General features: G+C 49.6%; 1 protein-coding gene and 1 long non-coding RNA gene across 3 annotated transcripts in view; both read right to left on the bottom strand.

Moving 5' to 3' along the window:
* Window positions 1-6,373: 6,373 nt before the first annotated feature.
* LOC103239095 (uncharacterized) lies at window positions 6,374-11,319 on the bottom strand. The gene is made up of 2 exons (XR_499417.3): window positions 11,240-11,319; window positions 6,374-6,856 (listed from the first exon to the last, which is right to left on the bottom strand). It is a non-coding gene; the product is annotated as an uncharacterized lncRNA (long non-coding RNA).
* Window positions 11,320-16,209: 4,890 nt separating this feature from the next.
* Window positions 16,210-26,517, bottom strand: part of GLTP (glycolipid transfer protein) — a 31,063-nt gene continuing 20,755 nt past the window's right edge. Inside the window, exons 2-5 of one of the 2 annotated variants that reach the window (XM_008004648.3) lie at window positions 24,753-24,811; window positions 23,269-23,402; window positions 21,170-21,320; window positions 16,210-18,000 (exon numbers count right to left, since the gene is read on the bottom strand). In XM_008004648.3, the coding sequence (XP_008002839.1) occupies window positions 17,818-18,000; window positions 21,170-21,320; window positions 23,269-23,402; window positions 24,753-24,811 (527 nt within the window). In that variant the 3' untranslated portion in view covers window positions 16,210-17,817. The remainder of the gene's footprint in view (window positions 18,001-21,169; window positions 21,321-23,268; window positions 23,403-24,752; window positions 24,812-26,517) is intronic. The other variant, XM_008004649.3, reaches the window with a different exon arrangement.

Below are 26,517 nucleotides of genomic sequence, written 5' to 3' on the forward strand. Positions count from 1 at the left end.
TTTATTTATTATTTATTTTTTGATACATGTTCTCCCTTCGTCACCCAGGATGGAATGCAGTGGCACGATCACGGCTCACTACAGCCTCAAACTCCTGGCCTCAAGTGATCCTCCCACCTCAGCCTCCTGAGCAGCTGGGAGTACAGGCATGCGCCACCACACCCCACTAATTTTTATTTTTTTGTAGACGGGGGTGGGGGAGGGGAGGGGGTCTCAGTATGTTGTGCAGGCTGGTCTCAAACTCCTGGCCTCAAGTGATCCTCCTACTTCAATCTCGCAAAGCACTGAGACTACAGGCATGAACCACCACACCCATCCATGTATTTTTTATCAGATAACAAAGATAGGCCCCAACACATAGCCATACCCTCTACCCAGCACTGAGTCCACTTGAATACCTCCACAGGATGGGCAGCTCACTTCCTCTAGGGTGGTTGGAAAGCCTAGCGGGCCCACAGCTTGGCTCTGTGACTCCCTAACCCAGCAGCCCTATGCAAGTCCCTTCACCTTTGTGCCTCAGTGCCTCTACATCCCCCTGTAGAGTGGGGCATACAAAAGTCCTCGCCTCACAGTCACGGTGAAGATGCTGGGAGCATCCCAGTTGCGCAGAGCTTTTTTTTTTTTTTTTTTTTTTTTGAGACAGAGTCTCACTCTGTCGCCCAGGTTGGAGTGCAGTGGCACGATCTTGGCTCACTGCAACCTCTGCCTCCTGAGTTCAAGCGATTATCCTGCCTCAGCCTCCTGCGGGCTGGGATTACAGGCATGAGCCACCATGCCAGGCTAATTTTTTGTGTTTTCAGTAGAGACAGGGTTTCACCATGTTGACCAGCCTGGCCTCGAACTCCTGACCTCAGGTGATCCTCCCACTTCGGCCTCCCAAAGTGCTGGGATTACAGGTGTGAGCCACCGCGCCTGGGCCAGAGCCATGCCATTTTCATTATTAGTGTTTTCACTACATTGACCCGACTCAGGGACTGTGGGGTAGATCCTTCCTCCTCAGCTTGAAAATAGCAGTATCTCCCCTGAGGTCCAACAGCTGGAAAGTGAAATTTTAGAATTGCTGGAGAGGGGGAGAGAGAGAGAGAAAGAGTGTGTGTGTGTGTGTGTGTGTGTACCCCTGAATACGACTGATGTGTTCACCTCCAGTGTGAAACATTTACAAAGAAACAAACCCTAATAATTAACTCCCTGAGCACAGAAGCATAGGGGGTGAGAGGGAGAAGTGTTGCCAAGTAAACTTTTCTTGCAACAGGCTGTGAGGTAGGGTTTGCTGTACCCATTTTGCAAACGGGAAACTGCAGCTTGGAGAGGGGTGTGCCCTCTCCAAAAGCTGCTCCTTCCATGGTGGGGGTTGGGGTGGTAAAGAGAACCCTCTGAGGGTCCAGAGTAAACAGGCAGATGTCTGGCAGTGGAGAGGAAGGTAAACGTAGGGCCCCTCACACCTCCCTGACAGACAGCTATCTGCTGCGGACCCTCAGGGCTGGGGTTGGGGCTGGGCCAGGTTGAGGGTGGAGGAGTGAGTCTGGGGCCCATTTCTGCAGAAAGGCCTGTCTTGATTTCAAAGACAATGGCAAGGGTGCTTCCAGCTACAAGGAGGCTGATGTTGGGGACTGGAACTGGAGGAGATGGGGCCAGGGATGGCGACCTGCTCTTCTCTAAGCTCAGAGGGAAGGGCCCTGAGTCCTCAGCATCAGCATCGCTAACCCAACTCTTCCCTGATCCCCATTTCATAGCTGGGACAACTGAGGCCCCCATGCAGGGAAGTGACTCATCTTGGGCTAAGCAGCTGGAGCTTGGCCGCTGCACCAGATACCAGGGTTCAAATCCTGCCCTACCGCTGATGGGAGAAGGAGCTGTGGTGGGAGCTGTGGGCAAGAGCCTTCCTCTCTCTCTGTGCCTCAGTTTCCCCATCTAAAAAATGGGTACCAGTGCCCATGAAGCAAGGGAACGTGTTCATGACCACAGGTCTAGCACCTGGCACTTAGTAGGTGCTTTAAAAATACTGGTCGATGGGTCAGACGAAGTGGCTCATGCCTGTTATCCCAGCACTTTGGGAGGCTGAGGTGGGCAGATCACCTGAGGTCAGGAGTTCGAGACCAGCCTGGCCAATATGGTGAAACCCCGTCTCCACTAAAAATACAAAAATTAGCTGGGTGTGGTGGGGGGCACCTGTAATCCCAGCTACTTGGGAGGCTGAGACAGGAGAATTGCTTGAACCTGGAAGAGGGAGGTCGCAGTGAGCCGAGATCACGCCACTGCACTCCAGCCTAGGCAACAGACAGAGACTCCATCTCAAAAAAAAAAAAAAAAAAAAAAAAAATCCTGGTTGATGGAGCTGGGGAAGAGGAGAATAGGAGATTGCTGGTTTGGGGCATGGGGTTTCAGTTTTGCAAGATGCAAAGAGTTCTAGAGATGAATGATGGCAACAATGGTCACACAACAATATGAATATACTTTTTAAGTTTAATTTTTTTTTTTTTTCTTTTTAGAGAGAGACAGGGTATTGCTCTGTAGCCCAGGCTACAGTGCAGTTGCCTGATCATAGCTCACTGCAGCCTCAAATTCCTAGGTTCAAGCCATCCTCCCGCCTCAGCCTCCTGAATAGCTGGGACTATAGGTGGATGTCACCAAGCCTGGCTTTTTAAATTTTATTTTTTGTAGAGGTGGGGTCTCGCTATGCTGCCCAAGCTGGTCTCAAACTCCTGTGCTTAAGTGATCCTCATAACCTGGCCTCTCAAAACCCTAGGATTACAGGCGTGAGCCATTATGCCTGGCCAGAAAGAACTTTTCCTCTTAGGGAAGGAAAAGCTTTCAAGGCCCTTAGCATTGGCTGTGAGTCACGTGGCAGCCACAGGTGGGGCGCAGCCTTGCTCTCCACGCAGCTCCTGGACTGCCCCAGGTGGACTCAGCTACCTCCCCTAAGAAAGGTTCCTGGGCAGCAGCCAAGGGTCTGCATTTACCAAGTGCTTACTGTATGCCAGGTCCAGTGCCAGACACTGGGGAGAGATTGGTGAGCCAGACAGGTCAGGATCTCAGGGACTTTACACCCAGGGTACCCAGTTATAAAAACAAGACACATGCACCTCACTTTACAGTTGGCATAGTCCTGATCCTGCCACCAATTCAGTTCATCTTTTGACAGCCTGGAAAGGAGGAATTCTTCTGCCATTTTATAGATAATGACACAAAGAGGCCACTTGTCTGAGATCCCACAGCTGGTAAGATTTGAACCCAAGCCCAGCAGACTCTACAGTGTAGCATGACCAGCAGGAATATTTTCTTGGCCAGGCGCGGTGGCACACACCTGTAATCATAGCATTTGGGGAGGTTGCGGCAGGAGAATCACTTGAGCCCCAGAGGTCGAGCTTGCAGTGAGCTGTGTTCGGGCAGCTGCACTCCAGCCTGGGCAGCAAAGCAAGTCCCTGTCTAGAAAAAATATATGTATATATAGATATGATCTCAAAAAGACAGACCATAAGTATGGGTGAGGAAGTGGAGAAGCTGGAATCTTCACACACTGCTGGTAGGAATGTGTAATGGGGTGGCTGCTCTGGAAAACAATCTGGCAGTTCCTCCAAATATTAAATCTAGAGTTACTGCCGGGCACGGTGGCTCCTGCCTGTAATCTCAACACTTTGGGAGGTCAAGGCGGGTGGATCGCTTGAGGCCAGGAGTTCGAAACCAGCCTGGCCAATATGGTGAAACCCCTAACAAAAAGTACAAAAATTAGCTGGGCATGATGGCAGGCACCTGTAATCCCAGCTACTCAGGAGGTTGAGGCACAAGAATTGCTTGAGCCCAGGAGGCAGAGGCTGCAGTGAGCTGAGATTGTGCCACTGCACTCTAGCTTCGGCAACACAGTGAGATCCTGTCTCAAAAAAAAAAAAAAAAAAAAAAAAAAAAATCTAGAGTTCCCATATGACCCAGTAATTCCACCCCAGGAACATAACCAAGAGAAATGAAAACTTACGTCCATAGAAAAACTTGAATGTTCATAGCAGCATTATTCATAATAGCCAAAAAAAAAAAATGACTCAAATTCTCAATGGATAAACACAGTATATCCACACAATGGAATACTATTTGGCAATAAAATGAATGGTGTACTGAGTCATGCAACAACATGGATGAACCTTGGAAACAGGATGCTAAGTGGCCAGATGCAAAAGGCCGCATATTAGATAATTCCATGTATATGAAATGGTCAGAAGAGGCAAATCTATAGAAACAGAAAGGAGATCAGTGGTTGTCGGGGGCTGGGGGGAAGGGAGGATTTGGGGGGCCAAGGCTAATGGCTAAAGGGTATGAGCTTTTTCTTTTTCTGTCACACAGGCTGGAGCGCAGAAGTGCAACCACAGCTCACTGTGCCCTCTAACTCCTCGGTTCAAACATTCTCTCACCTCAGCCTCCTGAGTAGCTGGGACTACAGGCGCATACCACCACACCCAACCAAACAGGATGATGCAAATATTCTAAAATTGATTGGTGATGGTTGCTCATACGTATGACTATACTAAAAACCACTGAAGACCGGGCACGGTGGCTCATGCCTGTAATCACAGCACTTTGGGAGGCCAAGGTGGGAGGATCACCAGGTCAGGAGTTCCAGACCAGCCTGGCTAACATGGTGAAACCCCGTATCTACTAAAAATACAAAAATTAGCCGGGCATGGTAATACGGGCCTGTAATCCCAGCTACTCAGGAGGCTGAGGCAGGAGAATCGCTTGAACCTGGGAGGCAGAGGTTGCAGTGAACCGAGATCACGCCATTGCACTCTAGCCTAGGCAACAGAGTGAGACACAAAAAAATTTAAAAATTAAGTAAATAAATAAAATAAAAATCATTGAAGAGTATACTTTAAGTGGGTGAATTGTATGGTATATGACTATCTTAATAAAGCTGTTGTGAAATTTTCTTTTTAAAAAAAGAAGAAAGCCAGGTACAGTGGCTCATGTACTGTCATCCCAGCACTTTGGGAGGCTGAGGCAAGAGGAACGCTTGAGGCCAGGAGTTCAAGACCAGCGTGGGCAACATAGTGAGAACCCACTTCTACAAAAAGGAGGAGGACAAGGAGAAGGAGAAGGAGAAGACATGATCTCTAGGATCAAAAGTATTCAGTGTGGCTCTATCATACTTGTAAGCTGTGACCTGGGGCAGGTGACTTTGCCTCTCTGAGCCTTGCTTCTCTCATCTGTAAAATGAGAGCAGTAACATCCCCTGCCTCTTCAGGTTGTAGGGATGAAACACAACAGGGCTTGTGAGGGCTGGGCAGTACAGGAACATAGCAACTGTTCAATAAATAGTCCCACAATGTGGCCCCAACTCCTCCAAGACTAACTTCACGTGCCCTCCCACCCACGCGCTTCCAGCTTTAGCTAGTGCTCTCCCGTATGTTCCTTCACATCTTCCTTCCCAGCAACCCTGTGAAGTGAGCATCAGTTTCCCCATTTGATTGTGCCCATTTTACGAATGGGAACTACTGAGTCCAAAAGACAGCAAGCATAGCTCTCCTCCTCACTCCCCAGGCAGAAACTTCTTTCCTCTCCTTCCCCACACTCCCTGCTGTCCTCCCTTGCTCTCTCCCTTCCTTCATCCCATGTCCCCTCTTAACCCCGCCCCCTCCCCTTTGCCCAGCTGGTGGTTGGTTTAGGCCAAGAGTTAATGTCTGGGTCCCTGGGGGCCTGGAGTGGGTCTCTGAGGTATAGATATAGCCAAGGCCACCATGTGGGGTTGGAACCCTGCAAATCCCAGCCTCTCAGCCCCTCCTGCGCCAGCCCCTCAGCCCCACTTCCCTCCTCCCCATCATCTTCATCTCATCCACCCCTCCTGTGGGCAGGTCTTCTCCCCTACCTTTTGCAGACCAACAAACTGAGGCTCCACACAGTGAAAGCCGTTTGCCTGAAGAGATACATACCTGCCAATGGTGCCGTCAGGATTCAAATCCAGGATTGTCTGAATTCCAACTGCACCTTTCAGCCACTAAGCAACCACTTCCCACTGTCCTGTGTGCCTCAGGCCCCTCACCACCAAGGGGGTCTCTGTTCACACCCCCTAGGATGAGATCAGGGAGGAGGGGTGGGGTAGGAGACATGGAGACACATTCTGGTCGGCCTTCTTTGCTCTTTCCCCAGTGAATGCCACAGATGGGCTCAAATCATGACAAAAAGAAGGAAAAACACAGGAAACTAGGGAGGAAAGGGCAGGGGAAGCACCAGCGCTAACATGTATCCATTTATGCACTGCTTGCTGTGTGCCACAGGCACTGTGTAGGACTCTGCCTTCATGAGCTCCGTCCAGCTGCATGAGAGGAAGCACTCCCAGAGAGGTGAAGGAACCTCCCCAGGGCCACACAGCAGGGAGGAGTCTCCCAGGTTCCCCATGAAATCACATCTCCCCCCATTTACCAAGAAGCTACAGAGACTAGACAGAAAGAGGCTGCAGACAATCAGTGGCTCTGTCCACCCTGGTCCTGAGAATAGCCAGCTTTTGTCCCAGATACCAGGGGCCCCGCCCTGCCAGGGACTTTCAATGAGGCTCTTCTGGAATTCTCTCTGGGCCAGAAACCTGAGGCCAGGTGGGGAGGAAGCTCATCTCAGATGACCGTTGCCATGGGCACAGCCACTCTCAGCCGCCCAGCCACTGGCTGTGATTCCATTCCTCTGGGCAGCCGGGCATGGTGGCCTGTGGGTAGGGCCAGTCACAGCTGGCCACAGGCACTTCAAAGATAGCCTCCATCTGAAGGCCATGGCACAGGCAGGGGTGAGAATGTCCAGGCCTTGGTCCCAGGGAAAGCAGGCTGATTCAGGACTTCTCAGCTGAGGTCCCTGCGTGGACAACTGGGAGTCCATGGAGGTCCTAGAACAGGGAGTGAAATTGTGAGGGGGGTGAGAGAGGATCATGACTTTCAGAGGCCTGGGACACCCTTCCTACCCCATGCCCCCAGCAAAGTAAAGCACACTTTGTGTGAGGAAGCTCACTTTACCAGCCAGGAAGGAGCAGAGGTTGGATTGGGGCAGGGGAGGGGACAGCCTCTCTTCCGAGTCCCCCAAAGGGACCCCTAGAAATAGATCCTGGCTAACAGCTCGCAACCTGTAAACTGGCTCTGTCACCCCCTACTCACAGGGGCTATGATTTCCCCTGTTCTTAGACCAAAAATCACACTCACGCGGGCCTCAGCACCTGTAGGTTTCATCCCCCACTGCCATCCTCTCTTCTTCTCCAGGCTCTGGCCACCTTGGCCTCTCTCCATCCTTGGTGCATGTTGCTTTCTCTCCTGCCCCAGGGCCTTTGCACTAGCTATGCCCCTTCAGATCCCAGCTCAAATGTCACCTCCTCAGAGAGCGCTGCCCACCTGGACTCCAATCTAAATCAGGGGTCTTATAGTCACTTCCATCACATGACCCCTTTTGCTGTCCTCCATTGCTCATTTCCCTCTCTGGATTCACTGTGCACTGGACCTTGTTGTACCCCTGGGGAATAGAGACCTTATCTGTCGGCCAGGCGCCTGTAATCCCAGCACCTTGGGAGGATGAGGCAGGTGGATCACCTGAGGTCAGGAGTTCGAGACTAGCCTGACCAACATGGTGAAACCCCATCTCTACTAAAAATACAAAAATTAGCCAGGCATGCTGGTGCGCACCTGTAATCCCAGCTACTCAGGAGGGTGAGATAGGAGAATCGCTTTAACCTGGGAGGCGGAAGTTGCCGTGAGCTGAGATCACGCCACTGCACTCCAGCCTGAGCAACAGAGCAAGACTCTGTCTGAAAATAAAAAAAAAAAAAAAAAAAGAGAAAGAGAGAGGGAGAGAGACCTTATCTGTCTTCTTGCAAGATCCCCTGAGCCGCGTTCAGAGCCTTGAACATAGTAAGTGCTCAGCAAACAGGGGTTGAATGACTGTCCCTTCCAGACAATCTTCTCTGGGTCAGATCAAGGACTGATTAAGGGTTCATTATCTTCACAGCTGCCTTTTATCCAGCACCCTCTGGCAGGAGGCGCTGTGCTAAGTGTATTTGCATCTGTGGCCCCATTCCTTGTCAGAAGCAGAGCATAGATTTCACTGGACTTATAAATACAAGCCAGGAGCTGGATACAGTGGTAAAAGGTATCCATTGGCCGGGTGCAATGGCTCACGCCTATAATCCCAGCACTTTGGGAGGCCAAGGCAGGCGGATCACTTGAGGTCGGGAGGTGGAGACCAGCCTGACCAACATGGAGAAACTCTGTCTCTACTAAAAATACAAAATTAGCCAGGTGTGGTGGCGCACTCCTGTAATCCCAGCTACTCTGGAGGCTGAGGCAGGAGAATCGCTTGAACCTGGGAGGCAGAGGTTGCGGTGAGCTGAGATCGCACCATTGCACTCCAGCCCGGGCAACAAGGGAAAAACTTTGTCTCAAAAAAAAAAAAAAAGGTATCCATTGTAGATTGTCAGAGCTGGGCAGGAACTCTGAACTATCTAATCCCAATTTTGCTTTATTTTTAATTTTATATATATATATGTGTGTGTGTGTATATCTATATTTTCAATAGCTTTTGGAGAACAAGTGGTTTTTGGTTACACAGATGAATTGTATAGCAGTGAAGTCTAAGATTTTAGTGTTCCTGTCACCAGAGTAGTGTACATTGTTTTTACTTATTTTTTTATTGACAGAAAATATTTTACATATTTATGGGGTACAAAGTGAGTGTTACATGTACAGAATATGTTATGATCAGGTCAGGGTATTTGGGGTATCCATCACTCGTATTTATCGTTTCTGTGAGTAGGTAACATTTCAAGTCCTCCTTGCTAGCTACTTTGAAATACACAAGCTGGGCGCAGTGGCTCCCGCCTATAATCCCAGCACTTTGTGGGGTTGGGGTGGGCAGATCACTTGAGGTCAGGAGTTCGAGACCAGTTTGGCCAACCTGATGAAACCTCCACCTCTACAAAAAATACAAAAATTAGGGCCGGGCGCAGTGGCTCACGCCTGTAATCCCAGCACTTTGGGAGGCCGAGGCGGATGGATCACTTGAGGTCAGGAGTTCGAGACAAGCCTGGCTAACATGGGGAAACTCCATCTCTACTGAAAATACAAAAATATTAGTTGGGCATGGTGGCACATGCCTGTAGTCCCAGCTACTCAGGAGGCTGAGGCAGGAGAATCACTGGAATTCAGGAGGCAGAGGTTGTAGTGAGCCAAGATCGTGCCACTGCTCTCCAGCCTGGGAGACAGAGCAAGACTCTATCTCCAACAACTACAGCAACAACAACAAAAATTAACTGGACATGCTGGTGCATGCCTGTAATCCCAGCTACTTGGGAGGCTGAGGCAGGAGGATGGCTTGAGCCTGGGAGGTGAAGGTTGCAGTGAGCTAAGATTGGGTCACTGCACTCCAACCTGGGCAACGGAGACAGACATTGTTTCAAAAAAAAAGACGGGCGGATCACGAGGTCAGGAGATCGAGACCATCCTGGCTAACACGGTGAAACCCCGTCTCTACTAAAAAGTGCAAAAAAACTAGCCGGGCGAGGTGGCGGGCGCCTGTAGTCCCAGCTACTCGGGAGGCTGAGGCAGGAGAATGGCGTAAACCCGGGAGGCGGAGCTTGCAGTGAGCTGAGATCCGGCCACTGCACCCCAGCCTGGGCGACAGAGCGAGACTCCGTCTCAAAAAAAAAAAAAAAAAAAAAAAAAAAAAAAAAAAGAAAAAGAGAAAGAAATATACAACAATACAACACATTGTTGCTAACTATAGTAGTAACTACTCTGCTATGGAATATTGGGGCTTATTTCTCCTACCTAACTATATGTTTGTACTCATTAACCAACCTCTCTTTATCCCGCCCTCTCTCTATCACACCCTTCCCAGACTCTGGTATCTATCATTCGAGTCCCGAAAAAAACTTTTTTTTTTTAGACAGAGTCTAGTTCTGTCCCCCAGGATGGAGTGCAGTGGCGCGATCTCGGCTCACTGAAACCTCCACCTCTTGGGTTCAAGTGATTGTCCTGCCTCAGCCTCCCAAGTAGCTGAGATTGCAGGTGTGCACCACCACACCCAGCTAATTTTTATATTTTTAGTAGAGACAGGGTTTCACCATGTTAGCCAGGCTGGTCTCAAACTCCTGACCTCAAGTGATCCACCCACCTGGGTCTCCCAAAGTGCTGGGATTACACACGTGAACCACCACACCCGGCCTATCATTCTATTCTCTAACTCCACGATATCTTTTTTTAAAGCCCCCACAAATGAGTGAGAACATGCAATATTTGTCTTTCCGTGCCTGCCTTATTTCACTAAACATAATGACCTCCACTGCCAGCCATGTTGGCTGCAAATGACATGATTTCATTCTTTCATAAGGCCAAATAGTATTCCAGTGTGTGTATATACCACACTTTCTTTCTCCACTGTCTATCAGCGGGCATTTAGGTTGCTAATCCCAATTTTAAAGATGAAACTGAGACCCAGAGGACAGAAGAGGCTTGCCCAGAGTCACACAGCGGATCAGGGCAGAGTGAGAGTTGAGAATGCACACTATTTTCTGGAGTGTTCCTTGTTGATGTGTTGAGAAAGGCCCTACTGTATCTTTAAGTACAAGGAGTAGGCCAGGAGTGGTGGCTCACGCCGGTAATCCCAATACTTTGGGAGGCTGAGGTGGGCGGATCATGTGAAGTCAGGAGTTCAAGACCAGCCTGGCCAACATGGTAAAACCCCGTCTCTACTAAAAATAAAAGTACAAAAATTCGCTGGGCGTGGTGGCATATGCCTGTAGTCCTGGCTACTCTGGAGGCTGAGATAGGAGAATCACTTGAACCCAGGAGGCAGAGGGTGCAGTAAACCAAGATCGCACCACTGCACTCCAGCCTGGGCAAGAGAGCAAGACTCTGTCCCAAAACAAACAAACAAACAAGAACAACGAGTAGGTGAAAATGCTCCAGTTTAACTGCATTAAGAACCAGTTGTCCTTTCAGGAGCCTTTGGCAGGCTGTAGCATCATAATTAATAAAAATATTAACACAATCCAGTTATTGAATATCTTCTATGTGTTAGGTATTTTACACACCTTATTTAATGTAATCCTACAAGGTAGAGATGTTTCTGTCCCATTTCACAGATGCAGAAACTGAAGCTCAGAGAGGGGAACTGACTTGTCCTGGGCACTCAATTACAAAGTTTCAGAACCTGGACGTGAACCCAAGAATTGTTAGGTGGTGGTGGTGCTGGTGGCAGTAGAAGCAGTGAAAATAACAGGACATACCTAATGACCTTCACACTGAGGCAGGTGTGAACTCAGGGCCCCAAGGCATCTGCTGGACGAGCTGCAAACTTTCCCAACAGTGTTCAAGTGAGGCTTCTCATTTAGCCCCTAGGAAACAGCCCAAGCACGGTAGGAGAACAAGTTCTCCTGCCCCTGCTGCCCTCCCTCCGTCCCACCCACTTTGGGAGCGGGCGGGACCCTGGTGGGGTGCGGGGAGGCGCAGGGCCTGGCGGGGCCTCCCAGCTCTGCCTCTGCGGCACAATGGGGACAGCGCCGCCTACCGGGCCCATGGGAGCTGCAGGCGCTCAATGCGCAGGCGCAGGGCTGTGGGGGCGGCGTGAACCCGGGAAACCATCCACCAACCAGCAAAACTGAAGGGTGGTGTCCCCATATAACCTCCTGCAAACGACGGTAATTTGGTCAACATTGAACGATTACGCAGATAAGCGCTTGCCCAGGCCGCTTCATTGACTCAGTGAGCTAGCAACTGTTGGTATTCCCATTGCATGGATGAGAAAACTGAGGCTCAGAGGGGTGAAGTGAGCTGTCCAAGTCTACTTCCCTAATAGACAGCAGACCCAGGACTCCAGTATTCGATCTCATCAGCGTATGCCCCACATCACGTAAGTATATCCTTGCAGTTTTATTGAACGCCTGAACCCCTACGAAGGCAGCTTACTATGCTCCAAACATTGTTCTAATTACCTTACAAATGGTAACATTTAATTGAAGTCTCACAACGAGACCTGTGTGTTACAGATAAGGAAACTGAAATTCTGAAAGGTGAAGTTGTAACCGAGTTCAAACTCCTTCTGCTCCCTGCATGACAGCCACTCGGTCTAGAGGCCAGGAGTTGGAACAAGGAAAGCGACTTTATTTCGGAGAGCCAGCAAACCCAGATGGCCTAAATGTTCTAAAGAGCTCTCTTAGAATTATATGGGCTTGGGCCGGTCGCGGTGGCTCATACGTGCAGCCAGCACTTTGGGAGGCTGAGGTGGGCGGATCACAAGGTCAAGAGATCGAGACCATCCTGGCCAACGTGGTGAAACCTCGTCTCTACTAAAAATAAAAAAATTAGCTGGGCGTGGTGGTGCATGTCTGTGGTACCAGTTACTCAGGAGGCTGAAGCAGGAGAATAGCGTGAACCTGGGAGGCAGAGGTTGCAGTGAGCCGAGACCACACCACTGCACTCCGGCCTGGGCAACAGAGCGAGACTCTATCTAAAAATATATATATATATATGGGCTTGGCCTTGCCTTATATGTTAGGTAAACGGGGAAAGAAAGAGGCCAACTGCAGACATCTGGGTGCTGGCAAGGGTTGAGGGGGAGGTTGTGAAACTTCTTTGTCCTTGGATAATGGTCTCTCATGTGACAATAGCCAAATCTCCTTGTTCCTATAAGTCTTTAACAAAGTATAGTTGTCTACATACTTCCTCTTAATCCTAAAGTTAGTTTTGAAAACTATGTGATTTCTATTTCTGCATTTTATCTCAGTGGCTCTAAAATTATCCTAGCTTTCAAACAGGAATGGGTAAAGGCCCCTTAAACAAAAATGGACCAGTCTGGACAACATAGTCAATACAAAAAAATTGTTTAAAGATTAGCTGGGGTTGGATGCGGTGGCTCACGCCTGTAATCCCAGCACTTTGGGAGGCCGAGGCAGGTGGATCACCTGAGGTCAGGAGTTCGAGACCAGCCTGACCAACATGGTGAAACCCCGTCTTTACTAAAAACACAAAAAGTAGCTGGGTGTGTTGGCGGGCACCTGTAATCCCAGCTACTCAGGAGGTTGAGGCAGGAGAATTGCTTGAACCCAGGAAGTGGAAGCTGCAGTGAGCCGATATCACACCACTGCACTCTAGCCTGGGCAACAGAGCAGAACTCCTTTTCAAAAAAAAATTAGCCAGGCATGATGGTGCATGCCTGTAGTACCAGCTACTCGGGAGGCTGAGGCAGAAGGATCTCTTGAGCCCAGGAGTTCAAAGCTGCAGTGAGCTATGATTGCACCACTGCATTCCAGCCTAGGTGACAAAGCAAGACCCTGTTTTTAAAAAGACAAAAGTTCTTCTGCTGTTTAATTGTTACAAAGTGAATTTCAGTTCCTTGTCTAGAACAGTGATGTATTACAGTGGGTTTGACATGTTGCATTGTAATGGGCTCAGTGAGTTTTAGTTGAATGAATCAACAAGTGAATGTCAACCCTCATCAAACATTTGAGCTAATTTGGGTTTCTGTGCAGTCAACCTGGGTCAGATAAGGCAGCGCCCCATCAGTGGGAATGCTTTGGCAGGAGGTGTGCTGAAAACGGCTGTCAGCTGGCACACAAGTGAACACAGCTGACGGGAGATTTGGAGTTGGACGTGAAACTCCTGTGGCCCCATATCTGGCTGGGTCACCCTGGGCAAGCCTCTTTGCCACACCCTGGGGAGTTCAATTTCCTACTCTGATAAATGGGGCTACTGAGGTCCACGTCTCAGGTGGTTGTGAAATGATTTGTGTAGAGCACTTTTGCAGGGCCTGTTATATAGTAATCAATGTGTGTTCTTTCCTCCCTGCCCCAGGTGGAACTCAGTCCCACTTTGACAAGGATGAAACGGGAAGGGCATTGATGCCCTGCTGGCTTTTGTCTCTGGGGTCGAAAACCCAAAATGCTCCCAGGATCCCCGCAGGTACTAGGAACGGGGGCTGGCCTGGAAAAATCCCTGCCTTCCGTAAAAATTTGCCCTCCCGGTCTCACCATATTATGTTAGAGACATGAAGAAAAGATTTTTTTTTTGAAATGGAGTCTTGCTCTGTTGCCCAGGCTGGAGTGCAGTAGCGTGATCTTGGCTCACTGCCAGCTCCACCTCCCGGGTTCATGCCATTCTCCTGCCTCAGCCTCCCAAGTAACTGGGACTACAGGCGCCCACCACCACATCTGGCTAATTTTCATATTTTTAGTAGAGACGGGGTTTCACCATCTTGGCGAGGCTGGTCTTGAACTCCTGACCTTAGGTCATCCACCCGCCTTCGCCTCCCAAAGTACTGGGATTACAGGTGTGAGCCACCATGCCCAGCCTATTTTATTATATTTTTTAATAATCCTCAGATTAGGGATGCTACTGCTCATTCTAAGCTCTAATTGCTTTTTAGTTTTTTTTTCCCTTTGGATTTCCTAGAAATACAGAATTCTGTCTCTCCTTTTTAAAGTGATTTTTAAATTTTTATTTATTTATTTATTTTTGAGACAGAGTCTAGTTCTGTCACCCAGGCTGGAGTGCATTGGTGCAGTCTTGGCTCACTGCAGCCTCCACCTCCTGTGTTCAAGCGATTCTCCTGCCTCAGCCTCCCAAGTAGCTGGCTACCATGTCCAGCTAATATTTTTAATTAAAAAATGTTTGTTGTTGTTGTTTTTGGAAAGGGAATCTCACTCTGTCTCCCAGGCTGGAGTGCAGTGGCACAATCTTGGCTCACTGCAACCTCTGCCTCCCGAGTTCCAGCGATTCTCTGCCTTAGCAGGAGAGTAGCTGGGATTACAGGTGCACACCACCACCCCAGCTAATATTTTTGTATTTTTAGTAGAGATGGGGTTTCACCATGTTAGCCAGGCTGGTCTCAAACTCCTGACCTCAAGTGATCCGTCTGCCTTGGCCTCCCAAAGTGCGAGGATTACAGGCGTGAGCTGCTGTGTTTGGCCTTAAAGTGATCTTTTCTTGGCCAGGGGCGGTGGCTCATGCCTGTAATCCCAGCATTTTCAGAGGCCAAAATAAAATAAATATTTCCCTCTACATTTAACCCTAGAATCAGAAAAAACAACAGCCCATGAAAAAGTGCAAACTGGTCCGGGGTGGGGAGGCAATAGGGATGGGTGGAGACTAAGGCAAAGTGGAGAACGGATTCCCCCTTCCCTTGCCCTGCCCAGCCAAGGGGGCAGTCATCTCTCAGCTCCCGCCAGGCAGCCTGGTTTTTCAAAAGAAGCTACAAATCCAAGGTTCTTTTCTTTTTTTAATTATAAGTTACATAGGTATACATGTGCCATGGTGGTTTGCTGCACCTATCAACCCATCATCTAGGTTTTAAACCCTGCATGCATTAGGCACTTGTCCTAATGCTCTCCCTCCCCTTGCCCCCACCACCGACAAGCCCCAGTGTGTGATGTTCCCCTCCCTGTGTCCATGTGTTCTCATTGTTCAACTCCCACTTATGAGTAAGAACATGCGGTGTTTGGTTTCCTGTTCCTGTGTTAGTTTGCTGAGAATGATGGCTTCCAGCTTCATCCATGTCCCTGCAAAGGACATGAACTCATTCTTTTTTATGGCTACAGAAACTCAAGATTTTTTTTTTTTCTTTGAGATGGAGTCTTGTTCTTGTCGGCCAGGTTGGATTGCCATGGTGCAATCTCGACTCACTACAACCTCTGCCTGCCGGGTTCAAGTGCTTCTCCTGCCTCAGCTTCCAAAGTAGCTGGGATTACAGGTGCCTGCCACCACGCCTGGCTAATTTTTGTATTTTTAGTAGAGACGGGGTTTTACCATGTTGGCCATGCTGGTCTCGAACTCCTGACCTCAAGTGATCCACCCGCCTCAGCCTCCCAAAGTGCTGGGATTACAGAAGTGAGCCACTGCACCCTGCCAAAACCCAAGAGTCTTATGTGAAATTCCCGTTTCTCCATGCAGCAACCAGTTCTGTTTTTTAAAACCATGGAGGCCAGGCCTGGTGCAGTGGCTCATGCCTGTAATCCCAACCCTTTGGGAGGCTGAGGCAGGAGGATTGCTTGAGGCCAGGAGACTGAGACCAGCCTGGCAACTTTGCATAGCAAGACCCCAATCTCTACAAAAACATTTAAAAATAATAAAATAAATAAATAAAATTTTAAAACCGTGGAGGCCAGAAAATAAGTTCTTGGTAGGATTTGTAAGGGTCCCCAGTTGTAATTTTCAATGCAGGAAAGAAAAAAAAAAAATCAAGAACCAATACAGTGCACAGATGTGATTCCAAAATAGAGATTTATTTATTAAGGATTATTTAGTTTCTGCATAAAAATCACCAATTGTTCCTCAATGGGTTTTTTCTTTTAAAACACATGTCAATTGTTTTGGGGTTGCTTTGTTTGCCCCAGCACTTTAAAAAGTACAGCTCTTTATAGCGCCAGGAAGAACAGTTCCGGTTAAGGCAGCGAGGCGTTTTCTTGAATCCTAGCGGCTGGAGGGTCCATCTCTCCCCGTCAAGAGAATATACACAGTAGGTAGTTTCTGAGGTTGAAAAATCTGTCCCTGAAGGAAGTAATTCTTCTGAAGAATGAAAACAGAGTCATCTATGGTCAATTGTTTGTGCCCTATAGCTTTGAAAGAAACGCCTCTTGGTCATCAAGGGCTTGCTGGTTGGTTTCAGCTGTAAAACAACAGCAACAACAACTACAAAAAAAAAAAAACAGAAAAAAGAAAACAAACAAAAAAACCTGTCTAGCAAGACAGAAAGAGCAGGGTTTACAATAGTGCTGTGAGGCTGCGCTATGCAAACCACATGAGAATACACACCAGTTTGCTTTTTTTAAAAAAAAAAAAATCCCACATAGGGGCCCTGCATAATTTCAAATCAAACTCTTATTATAGTCCTTAAAATAACCAAAATAGCAATACAGCGAGAGCCTCATAAGGTCACGTGCTTTTTTTTTTTGAGACTGAGTTTCGCTCTTGTTGCCCAGGCTGGAATGCAGTGGTGCGATCTCAGCTACTGTAACCTCCACCTCCCGGGTTCTAGCGATTCTCCTGCCTCCGCCTCCCAATAAGATGGGATTACAGGCGTGTGCTACCATGCCTGGGTATTTTTAGTAGAGACAGGATTTCACCATGTTGGTCAGGCTGGTCTCAAACTCTGACCTCAAGTGATCCACCCACCTCTTTTTTTTTTTGAGACGGAGTTTTGCTCTTGTTGCCCAGGCTGGAGTGCAGTGGTGCAATCTCAGCTCACTGCAACCTCCACCTCCTGGGTTCAAGCGGTTCTCCTGCCTCAGCCTCCTGAGTAGCTGGAACTACAGGCGTGCACCACCACGCCTAATTTTTTATATTTTTAGTAGAAATGGGGTTCCACCATGTTGGCCAGGCTGGTCTCAAACTCCCGACCTCAGGTGATCCACCCACCTCGGCCTCCCACAAAGTGCTGGGATTACAGGTGTGAGCCACGGTGCCAGGCCATCATGTGCTTATTTTTAAAGTGAGGTGGATGACACCATTCCCCCAGAGCCGTGTTCCTCGTTGGCGACAAAACAAAACCAAAAAACCCTAGGACTTGACTTATTAGAAGTGTTAATCAATTTTTACCACACTGAAATGAAGCTATAAAGTCAGTCTGTGCTGTCGTGAAATTCCAAGGAGATTTGGAAGTAAGATCATTATTTATTGGTCCTTTAGAATAGACCAAAAAAAAAAAAAAAAGACTTAAAAAACGAGGGCGGTCCCCTGCAGACTCTGGCAGGACCCTGGGCCGCTCTGGGGGACGCAGGCCAGGGGCAGCTCACAGACTTGATTCACAGTGATTCTGGTTTGCCTGTTTCTCCGTGTGGCCACGAGTCAGGGGCGTGTCCAGCGGTGGGCACGCCTACACCTTGTAGTTAAGCTCGGCGTTCATCTGGGTGTACATCTCATAGATGACATCGATGGTGGCCGTGTAGTTGACTAGGAAGAGGCGGATCTTCTCCAGGCACTCCTCCTCTGTCACATTCTGCCCCTTGGAGAGTGCTTTCAGGAAGTCGGATTTATAGGGGGCTGCGTACAGTGCTGCCTTGAGACGGGCAAGAAGGGAGGTAGGCACAGCGTTAGCAGGGGCCGAGGAGCCAGGCCAGCAGGCCAGGGTTCTGGGAGGGGTCTTCCCCGGGTCCGTGCTGGACAGGGGGTCTGTGCTATTTGAGGTGTTGGAAGGGAAAGGAAAAGGGAGGTGTATTTTGAGCGACAGCAGGAAGGACATCAGCTTTGGGGACAGACAAGCCTAGGTGCAAATGCCAGTCTGGGCCACCAACTAGCTGTGAGCCTTGAGCAAGTCACTTAGCCTCTCTGAGCTTCAGTTTCCTCATCTGCAAAATGGGGATAATGGCTCCCACCTAATCGGGTTGCTTTTATAAGGATTAGGGGGCTTGTACAAAGTGCTCAGCACAGCACCAGGCATACAGTAGGCACTCAGCACAACACCTGGCACACAGTAGGTGTTCAGCATGGGTAAGTCTCTTCCTTCTGGGTTCCCTGCTCTGGAAAAAGGGAACTGCTTCTTCGGAAAACTCACTTTCTGAGTTGGGGAAACGACTGCTAATCATACTGTGGTCTCTCTTTTGTCCTTAGGGGGCCGATACTTCCCTAAATTTCAGGGCTGTTCTCATACTTGAAAAGTACAGAGAATTTGAAATTCACAGAATTTCAAAGCCAGAAGAAAAAAGGTACAACTAGATAAAAAGCTTAGGCTAGCCAGGTGCGGTGGCTCATGCCTGTAATCCCAGCACTTTGGGAGGCCAAGGTGGGCGGATCACAAGGTCAGGAGTTCGAGACCAGCCTGGCCAATATGATAAAACCCCGTCTCTACTAAAAATTAGCCAGGTGTAGTGGTGGGCATCTGTAGTCCCAGCTACTCGGGAGGCTGAGGCAGGAGAATTGCTTGAACCCGGGAGGCGGAGGTTGCAGTGAGCTGAGATCACGCCACTGCACTCCAGCCTGGGTGACAGAGCGAGACTCCGTCTTAAAAAAAAAAGAAAAAACAAGTTTAGGCCAGGAGTTTGATAGGATGAGGAAAGTATAAATACTATTTTTTAAATCTTTTTAGACATAGTCTTGCTCTGTCCTCCAGGCTGGAGTGCAGTGGCACGATCTTGGTTCACTGCAACCTCTGCTTACTGGGTTCAAGCTATTCTCCTACCTCAACCTCCCAAGTAGCTGGGACTACAGGTGCCTGCCACCATGCCCAGCTAATTTTTTTTTTTTTTTTTTTGAGATGGAGTCTCACTCTGTCACCCAGGCTGGAGTGCAGTGGCACGATCTCGGCTCACTGCAAGCTCTGCCTCCTGGGTTCACGCCATTCTCCTGCCTCAGACTCCCAAGTAGCTGGGACTACAGGCGCCCACCACCACACCCAGCTAATTTTTTGTATTTGTGGTAGAGACGGGGTTTCACCATGTTAGCCAGGATGGTCTTGATCTCCTGACCTTGTGATCCGCCCGTCTCAGCCTCCCAAAGTGCTGGGATTACAGCCTTGAGCCACCGCGCCTGGCCAATTTTTTGTATTTTTAGTAGAGACGGGGTTTTACTATGTTGGCCAGGCTGATCTCCAACCTGACCTCAGGTGATCCACCTGCCTCGGCCTCCCAAAGTGCTGGGATTACAGGCATGAGCCACCGCACCTGGCCAAATATTATTCTTTCATAATAAAAGTAGTAATAGCTGGGGTGGTGGCTCAGGCCTATAATCCCAGCACTTTGGGAGGCCAAGGTGGGAGGATTGCTTTGAGCTCAGGAGTTCAAGACCAGTCTGGGCAACATGGTGAAACCCTGTCTCTACAAAAAAATACAAAAATTAGCTAGGTGTTGGTGGCTCACACCTACAGTCCCAGCTACTTGCGACACTGAGGCTGGAGAATCGCTTGAGCCTGGGAAGTGGAGGTTGCGGTAAGCTAAGACTGTACCACTGCACTCCAGCCTGGGCGACAGTGACAGAGGGAGACCCTGTCTCAAAAAAGAAAAAAAAAAAAAAAAAAAAAAGCAATAGCTTTGATGTACTGAGTGTAAACCATGTGTCAAGCACTTTATACTGATTAATTTCATTTATTTAATGCCTATTTTATACCTATTTGAAAAATGAGGATATTGAGGCTCAGGAAGGTAGGATCACAGCCCCCCATTTTTGTGTTGTGTGACCTTGTCTCAGTGTCACTGTCCTCATCTGGGAAATGGGGGTAAGAACAGTGCCACCTTGTGGTGCATTTGTGAAGATTACAATTCATGGGCAGCTGCCCTGGGCCAGGTACACAGGACACACTGTTACTACTGAGGTGATGGTTTGAGGATTTGTAGGGGCAATGCACTGTGGAGATCTCAAGGGGCCCATGGGAATGGACTCGGTCTCCAGCTCTTCTGGGGTGGACGGCCCAGGGGCTGCCATGCATCTCACTCTGTGACCAGCTCTTCCTCTTTGGAACCATACTGGTTTCTGCTCCAGCCTGCTTGCAGACTGTACGCCACAGGAACACTGAACAGGGCCCATCAGCCCCTCGTTCTCATGGCCACCAGGGTGGGCAGGCAGAGGGAGCTGCAGCAGAAAGGGTGGCCAGAACAGGCGGGGCAGGAACATGTGGGTGAGATGAGGGCAGCAAGCAGCAGGTGAAGGGCATGGCGCAGGGCAGCCAGAGGGCCTTCAGACGTCTCCTGAGCAGGGCTTCCGGCCTGGTGATCAACTGTAGGGCCCTCACCTAACCAGGCAGGTGCTGAAGCCTCAATTCCAGGAGCCCTGGCCAATGTCACCCCAACACAAGCCACCAAGAACGCAGAGGGCCGGTGTCCTTTCAGCAGATGCTCCCAGGAGGAGGCCCTTCTTTCCCCGCATGCCCCATGTGGGGATCCAGGCTGAATTTGAGGGGCCATCAGGCTGGGCCACCTTTGACCTGGGGTCCTCCAGGGCTTTCCCTGTGGTTTCTCTTTTCACCCCACTATCAGGCCTTGCAGGCCAAGGCCCCTAGAGAAAAATACCGTGGAGTATCTACAGTGACACCTGCTGTGGCTTGAATGGGGCTGGCCAGGGCACGGGAGGGGGACCTCTCCGTACACTAGCCTCACCCAAATAGACGGGGGAGCCCTTTCTGAGCCCGAGAGGGTAAACACAGCCTCACAGGCCAGGAGGCCTCGGCCAAGCAGGGGCAGAGTGGGGAGCAGAATCTGCAAGCTGGCGGTCCTTTGGGGCCTGTGAGGGCGGCTCACCTGGAAGATCTTCTGCACGATCCAGCCATGGTACTTCTTGAGGGCCATCTCGTAGGCCTTGGTGGCGTTGACGCGGATGAGGTTAGGGTGGTTCTCGTCCCGCTCCCCGTCGCAGATGCTCTGGAGGAAGACCTGGATGAAGCGGAGGCCTCTGTGGCCCAGGGAGGAGAAGGTTCATTAGGACCGTGCACACCCCTGTCGTGAGAGACCCTGATGAACTCTGAATTTGCCACCTACTGTGAGCCAGGAACATGTACACCCCAGAGGGCGTGGTTATTCCCTAATCATCTTTCCCTGCTGCTTACAAGTAACGTGACCACTTGGCTCCATTCATTATCTCCCAAGCACCTTCTCTCCTCCAGGCCTGGTGCTGGCCCATGACAACAGTGACACTGGCTGTAAGATCCACGAGGGGTGGGTCTGGGCCTGCCTTGTCCATTTCTGTGTCCACATGACCCCCACAGGCTGGAACATGGTAGGCAACCATCAGGCTTGAGGAATGAAGCCACAGTGCTGGCCCTTAAAGGGTTTGCAGACCACAGACTGTGGATATACCGGGCACACTGGCGAGACTGGCCCCATGTGCACCAGGTTCCCCGCCTCCGCTCCCCAGCCCTCAGCATCTTTCTAAGTCTGCTACATTGCTTCTCTGCCTGAGACCTCCCAGAGCATCCTCCAGTGGCCACTCGAGCCTTTCCTGAAGGGGTAGGGTGATGTTTTGAGACCAGGAGAAGCAGATGGGGTATAGCAAGGAGTCCAGATGGAAGAGCTCACCAGGGCCCTCCCCTTAGCACACATCATCTCACCTCTTGCTTCCCTGGGGCCTGTGAGGCTGAGCTTGGCACAATCAGCCCATTTCACAGAGGAAAGCACTGAGGCTTCCCTAGAAAGGCTCAGTCACAGGCCAGGATGTGAACCCTGCCTGCCTCACTGCGCGCCCCCCACCTGGCAGGCTCTTTCCTTCACTGCCCCTCACTGTCCCACTGGGGTCCCCAGGTGAGCTTCTCTGCTCCCTCCCTGCAGTGGGGTGGGGATCAAGTCAGGGTGGGGTGCTCTAAGGGGCAGAAGCACTGGGTTTGAGGGCTGAAGAGTCTATAGCTGGTTGAGAACAGCATGGGTTCAAACCAGCCCATAGGATGTATTTGTGCAAATTAGAACTCCTCCTCACAGCCGGGCACGGTGCCTCACACCTGCCTCACACGGATCACTTGAGGCCAGGAGTTCAAGACCAGCCTGGCCAACATGGCAGGCCTGTCTCTACTAAAAATACAAAACTTAGCCAGGCATGGTGGTGCACACCTGTAATCCCAGTTACTCAGGAGGCTGAGGCAGGAGAATTGCTTGAACCCAGGACGCAGAGGCTGCAGTGAGCCGAGACTGCGCCACTGCACTCCAGCCTGGGCAACAGAACGGGATTCTGTCTAAAAATAAAAAATAAAAATAGGGCTGGGCGCAGTGGCTCAAGCCTGTAATCTCCCAGCACTTTGGGAGGCCGAGACGGGCGGATCATGAGGTCAGGAGATCGAGACCATCCTGGCTAACACGGTGAAACCCCGTCTCTACTAAAAAAAAAAAAATACAAAAATAAAAATAAAAATAAAAATAAATAAAAATAAAAGAATTCCTTCTCCTCAAGATGGTGTACTTCTACCAAGAAACTGTCATAACATACAAATCCACTTTGTACGTGTGACCAGCCCTAAACAGGACACCTCTGTGCAGTAGGCAACCTGCATAACTGTGCTGGATGACATGGGCACGTGACTTGGCCTCCAGAAGTGCCAGCTGCCTCCTCTGTGAGGTGCGAATAGCTACCACACCTAACTCACAGAATATGAAACCCAATCAGCATATAAAAAGCTTAGCACGATGCCCAGATCAGGGTGTGCTCCTATACTCTGATGGGACTGGAACCAGGAAGCATCACTGTCAGGCAAGCCCTGGCCCTTGGGAGGCCTTTTCCCAGTCATTAACTAGCATCACACTGGAAGGGCTCGGAAGTGACCTTCCCAGCCTGGGGTGACACTGCGGAACAGTGACAGGTTTGCTTTCCCTCCTCTGCAGCACAGCGCCCAGGCCCTGCCACCTGAGCCCGTCACCTTTTCAGCCACATCAGCGCCAGGGTGGCCCCTACTTTGGGCCACTCTGCTCCATACATTTCTTTCTCCACCTCCAGGATGTTCTGCAGGGTCCGGAACTTGGCTGGGTTGGTGTCATACACGGCTTTGATTTTCTGAAATGGAGCACACAGGATTTTCCCTTAGGTAAACTGCCCCCCATACACATCTGGCCCGCACGCTGAGTGAAGAGCACCCTACCAGCATCTCCCGCTCCTTCCTGCCCTCCAGGAACAGCAGGGATAAGACCTGTAACAATAACTATGACTGTTCACATGAGCCAGGATTTGCAAAATGCTTTACAGGCACTGCCTTATATGATCCTGGTGGCAACCCTGAAGTTGCTGTCATTATCCCATTTTACAGGCAGAGACACTGAGGCTCACAGAAGGGCATGGACTTGTCCAAGGTCACACAGCTGGTACAAAGTTCATGTTCTCCAGCCACTACTGACACTGGCTCAGACACCAAGTATCTGAAGTTTGGCCGGGCGCGGTGGCTCAAGCCTGTAATCCCAGCACTTTGGGAGGCCGAGACGGGCGGATCACGAGGTCAGGAGATCGAGACCATCCTGGCTAACACAGTGAAACCCCGTCTCTACTAAAAAATACAAAAAACTAGCCGGGCGAGGTGGTGGGCGCCTGTAGTCCCAGCTACTCGGGAGGCTGAGGCAGGAGAATGGAGTAAATCCGGGAGGCGGAGCTTGCAGTGAGCCGAGATCTGGCCACTGCACTCCAGCCTGGGCCACAGAGCGAGACTCCGCCTCAAAAAAAAAAAAAAAAAAAAAAAGTATCTGAAGTTTTGCTTTGGTGGACAAGTGGAAATAGGTTCCGAGGATTCCAAGTAGTCCAGGAATGAAGGCCTCTGAGATGGAGCCAGGTAGGCCTGGGTCTGAATCCCAGCTCTGCCACTTACTTGCTTGTGACCTTAAGTGAGTCCTTCTCTTAAGGTCTCACTCTGAGTCTCAGCTTCTTCATCTGTAAAAAGGGGATAACACAGGACCAGCCTCAAAGGGCTGCTGGGATGAAGAAATGAGATCATACAGTGTGTCCCAAGCCCTTGGCTGGGCCCTACATGGCTTCTCACGGGCAGTCTATGGCAGGGGAGACGGCATCAGGAACTACCAGGATTGGAGAAGGGGAGGGCCAGGCCAGTGCTGACTGCGGACTTTGGGACTGACTTACTTGGTGGGGATAGATGAAAGAACCAGCAGGTTCCTTCTCAGGGTCAACCCTTTAATTAGACTTTGGTTCCAGTCAGGCTAGACTGGTGACCAGATGGCGAGACTGTGGAGTAGGGCAGAGAACATTGAGCCCTGATCGGGCAAGTTTGGGGCCCATCTTCTACGCCTCCATCTCCTTCCTCGGGCTGGGAAGCTTGCAGCTGGGACCATGGTGCTGGCAACCCAGGTAGGCTTAGATTCCTGATGCAAGTCCTGGGCTATGGCTGCCTGACCAGGTACGTACCGTGATGTTGCCGCTTATGTCTGCCTTGATGGGAGTAAACACTGGGGACCCAAGGCAATCTGGGGACAAAATGAGAAGAGATTGAGATTACCAGCAAGTGATTTTTCAGGGCCACTGCAGGCCGTGGGGACACGGTGGGTGGGTTACGTGGTGGGTCCCGGGGAGAGCTGAGTTGTTCTAGATGTTACTAAGGCAGCATGGGCTTGGGTGCAGCTCCCAGCTCCGTTCTCTGAGCTTCCTGTTGGCAAATGAGGCTACAGCACCAATCACAGAGGCATGATGAGGACAGCTTGAAATAAACAATCCAATCCTAAGACACATATTTGATTCATCTCGAGAATCAGAATGGTATTTGTTTGTTTGTTGGGGTTTATCTTGAGACAGAGTCTTGCTCTGTCACTCAGGCTGGAGCGCAGTGGTGTGATCATAGCTCACCACAGCCTCGACCTCCTGGGTTCAAGCCATCCTCCCAACCTCAGCCTCTGGAGTAGCTGGGACTACAGGCATGCACCACCATATCCGGCTAATTAAAAAAAAATTTTGGCCTGGTGCAGTGGCTCACGCCTGTAATCCCAGCACTTTAGGAGGCTAAGGCAGGTGGATCACTTGAAGTCAGGAGTTCAAGACCATCCTGGTCAACATGGTGAAACCTTGTCTTTACCAATATACAAAAATTAGCTGGGTATGGTGGCTCACACCTGTAATCCCAGCTACTCAGGAGGCTGAGGCAGGAAAATTGCTTGAACCCGGGAGGTGGAGGTTGCAATGAGGTGAGATCACGCCACTATACTCCAGCCTAGGTGACGGAGTGAGACTCTGTCTCAAAAAAAAAAAAAAATTTTTTTTTTGCATAGATCTTGGTGATCAGGATCTTGTGTAGACCTAAGCTAATGTGTCTGTTTTTAACAAAAAAGATTTTTTTAAAAAAAGTGCTTAACTTTTAAAATAGAAAAAAGCTCATAGAATAAGGATATAAAGAAATTTTTTCTAGAGCTATATAATGTGTTTGTTTTTAATTGTGTAAAACATTTAATTTATTGGTCTTTGGGGGGAATTTGATGCATCACCACTATATTAGAACTGAGCCATTAATTCTGTAGCTTCATCAATATTAACTACTTTATTTTTATGATGCTACTGAGGAATCAGTTCTTTCTACAGAGGTTCAAGAGAAAGTCCTTCTAAGAAGTGTGCAAATCTCGTATATTTATTAGATTGGTGCAAAAGTAATTGCAGTTTTTGAATACAAAAGCTTTATCTACTCTGTTGACTTTTTCATCATTCATAACGCTTATCTTTTTTTTTTCCCCCGAGACAGAGTTTCACTCCTGTTGCCCAAGCTGGAGTGCAATGGCACGATCTCAGCTGACCACAACCTCCGCTTCCTGGGTTCAAGCAATTCTCCTACTTCAGCCTCCCGAGTAGCTGGGATTACAGGCACACACTACCACGCCTGGCTAATTTTGTATTTTTAGTAGAGGCGGGTTTCACTATGTTGGTCAGCCTGGTCTCGAACTCCCACCCTCAGGTGATCCACCCGCCTCTGCCTCCCAAAGTTCTGGGATTACAGGCATGAGCCACTGTGCCCAGCCTCGTTTATCTTCTTAAGATTAGTGGTAACTGGTTTTGCTTTGTTGGTAGCCTTAAAGTGTTTTCAGCTGGCTATGTGAAATACACTCCCGGACTTCTGCCCTCTTAATCTGTTCTCGGCCATTGTCTTCAATAGTAGCGTGCACCTATGTGTGTTTTTAAAGACAGGGTCCTT

The sequence above is a fragment of the Chlorocebus sabaeus genome, chromosome 11 (genome assembly GCF_047675955.1).
Source record: "Chlorocebus sabaeus isolate Y175 chromosome 11, mChlSab1.0.hap1, whole genome shotgun sequence".
NCBI lineage: Eukaryota > Metazoa > Chordata > Mammalia > Primates > Cercopithecidae > Chlorocebus > Chlorocebus sabaeus.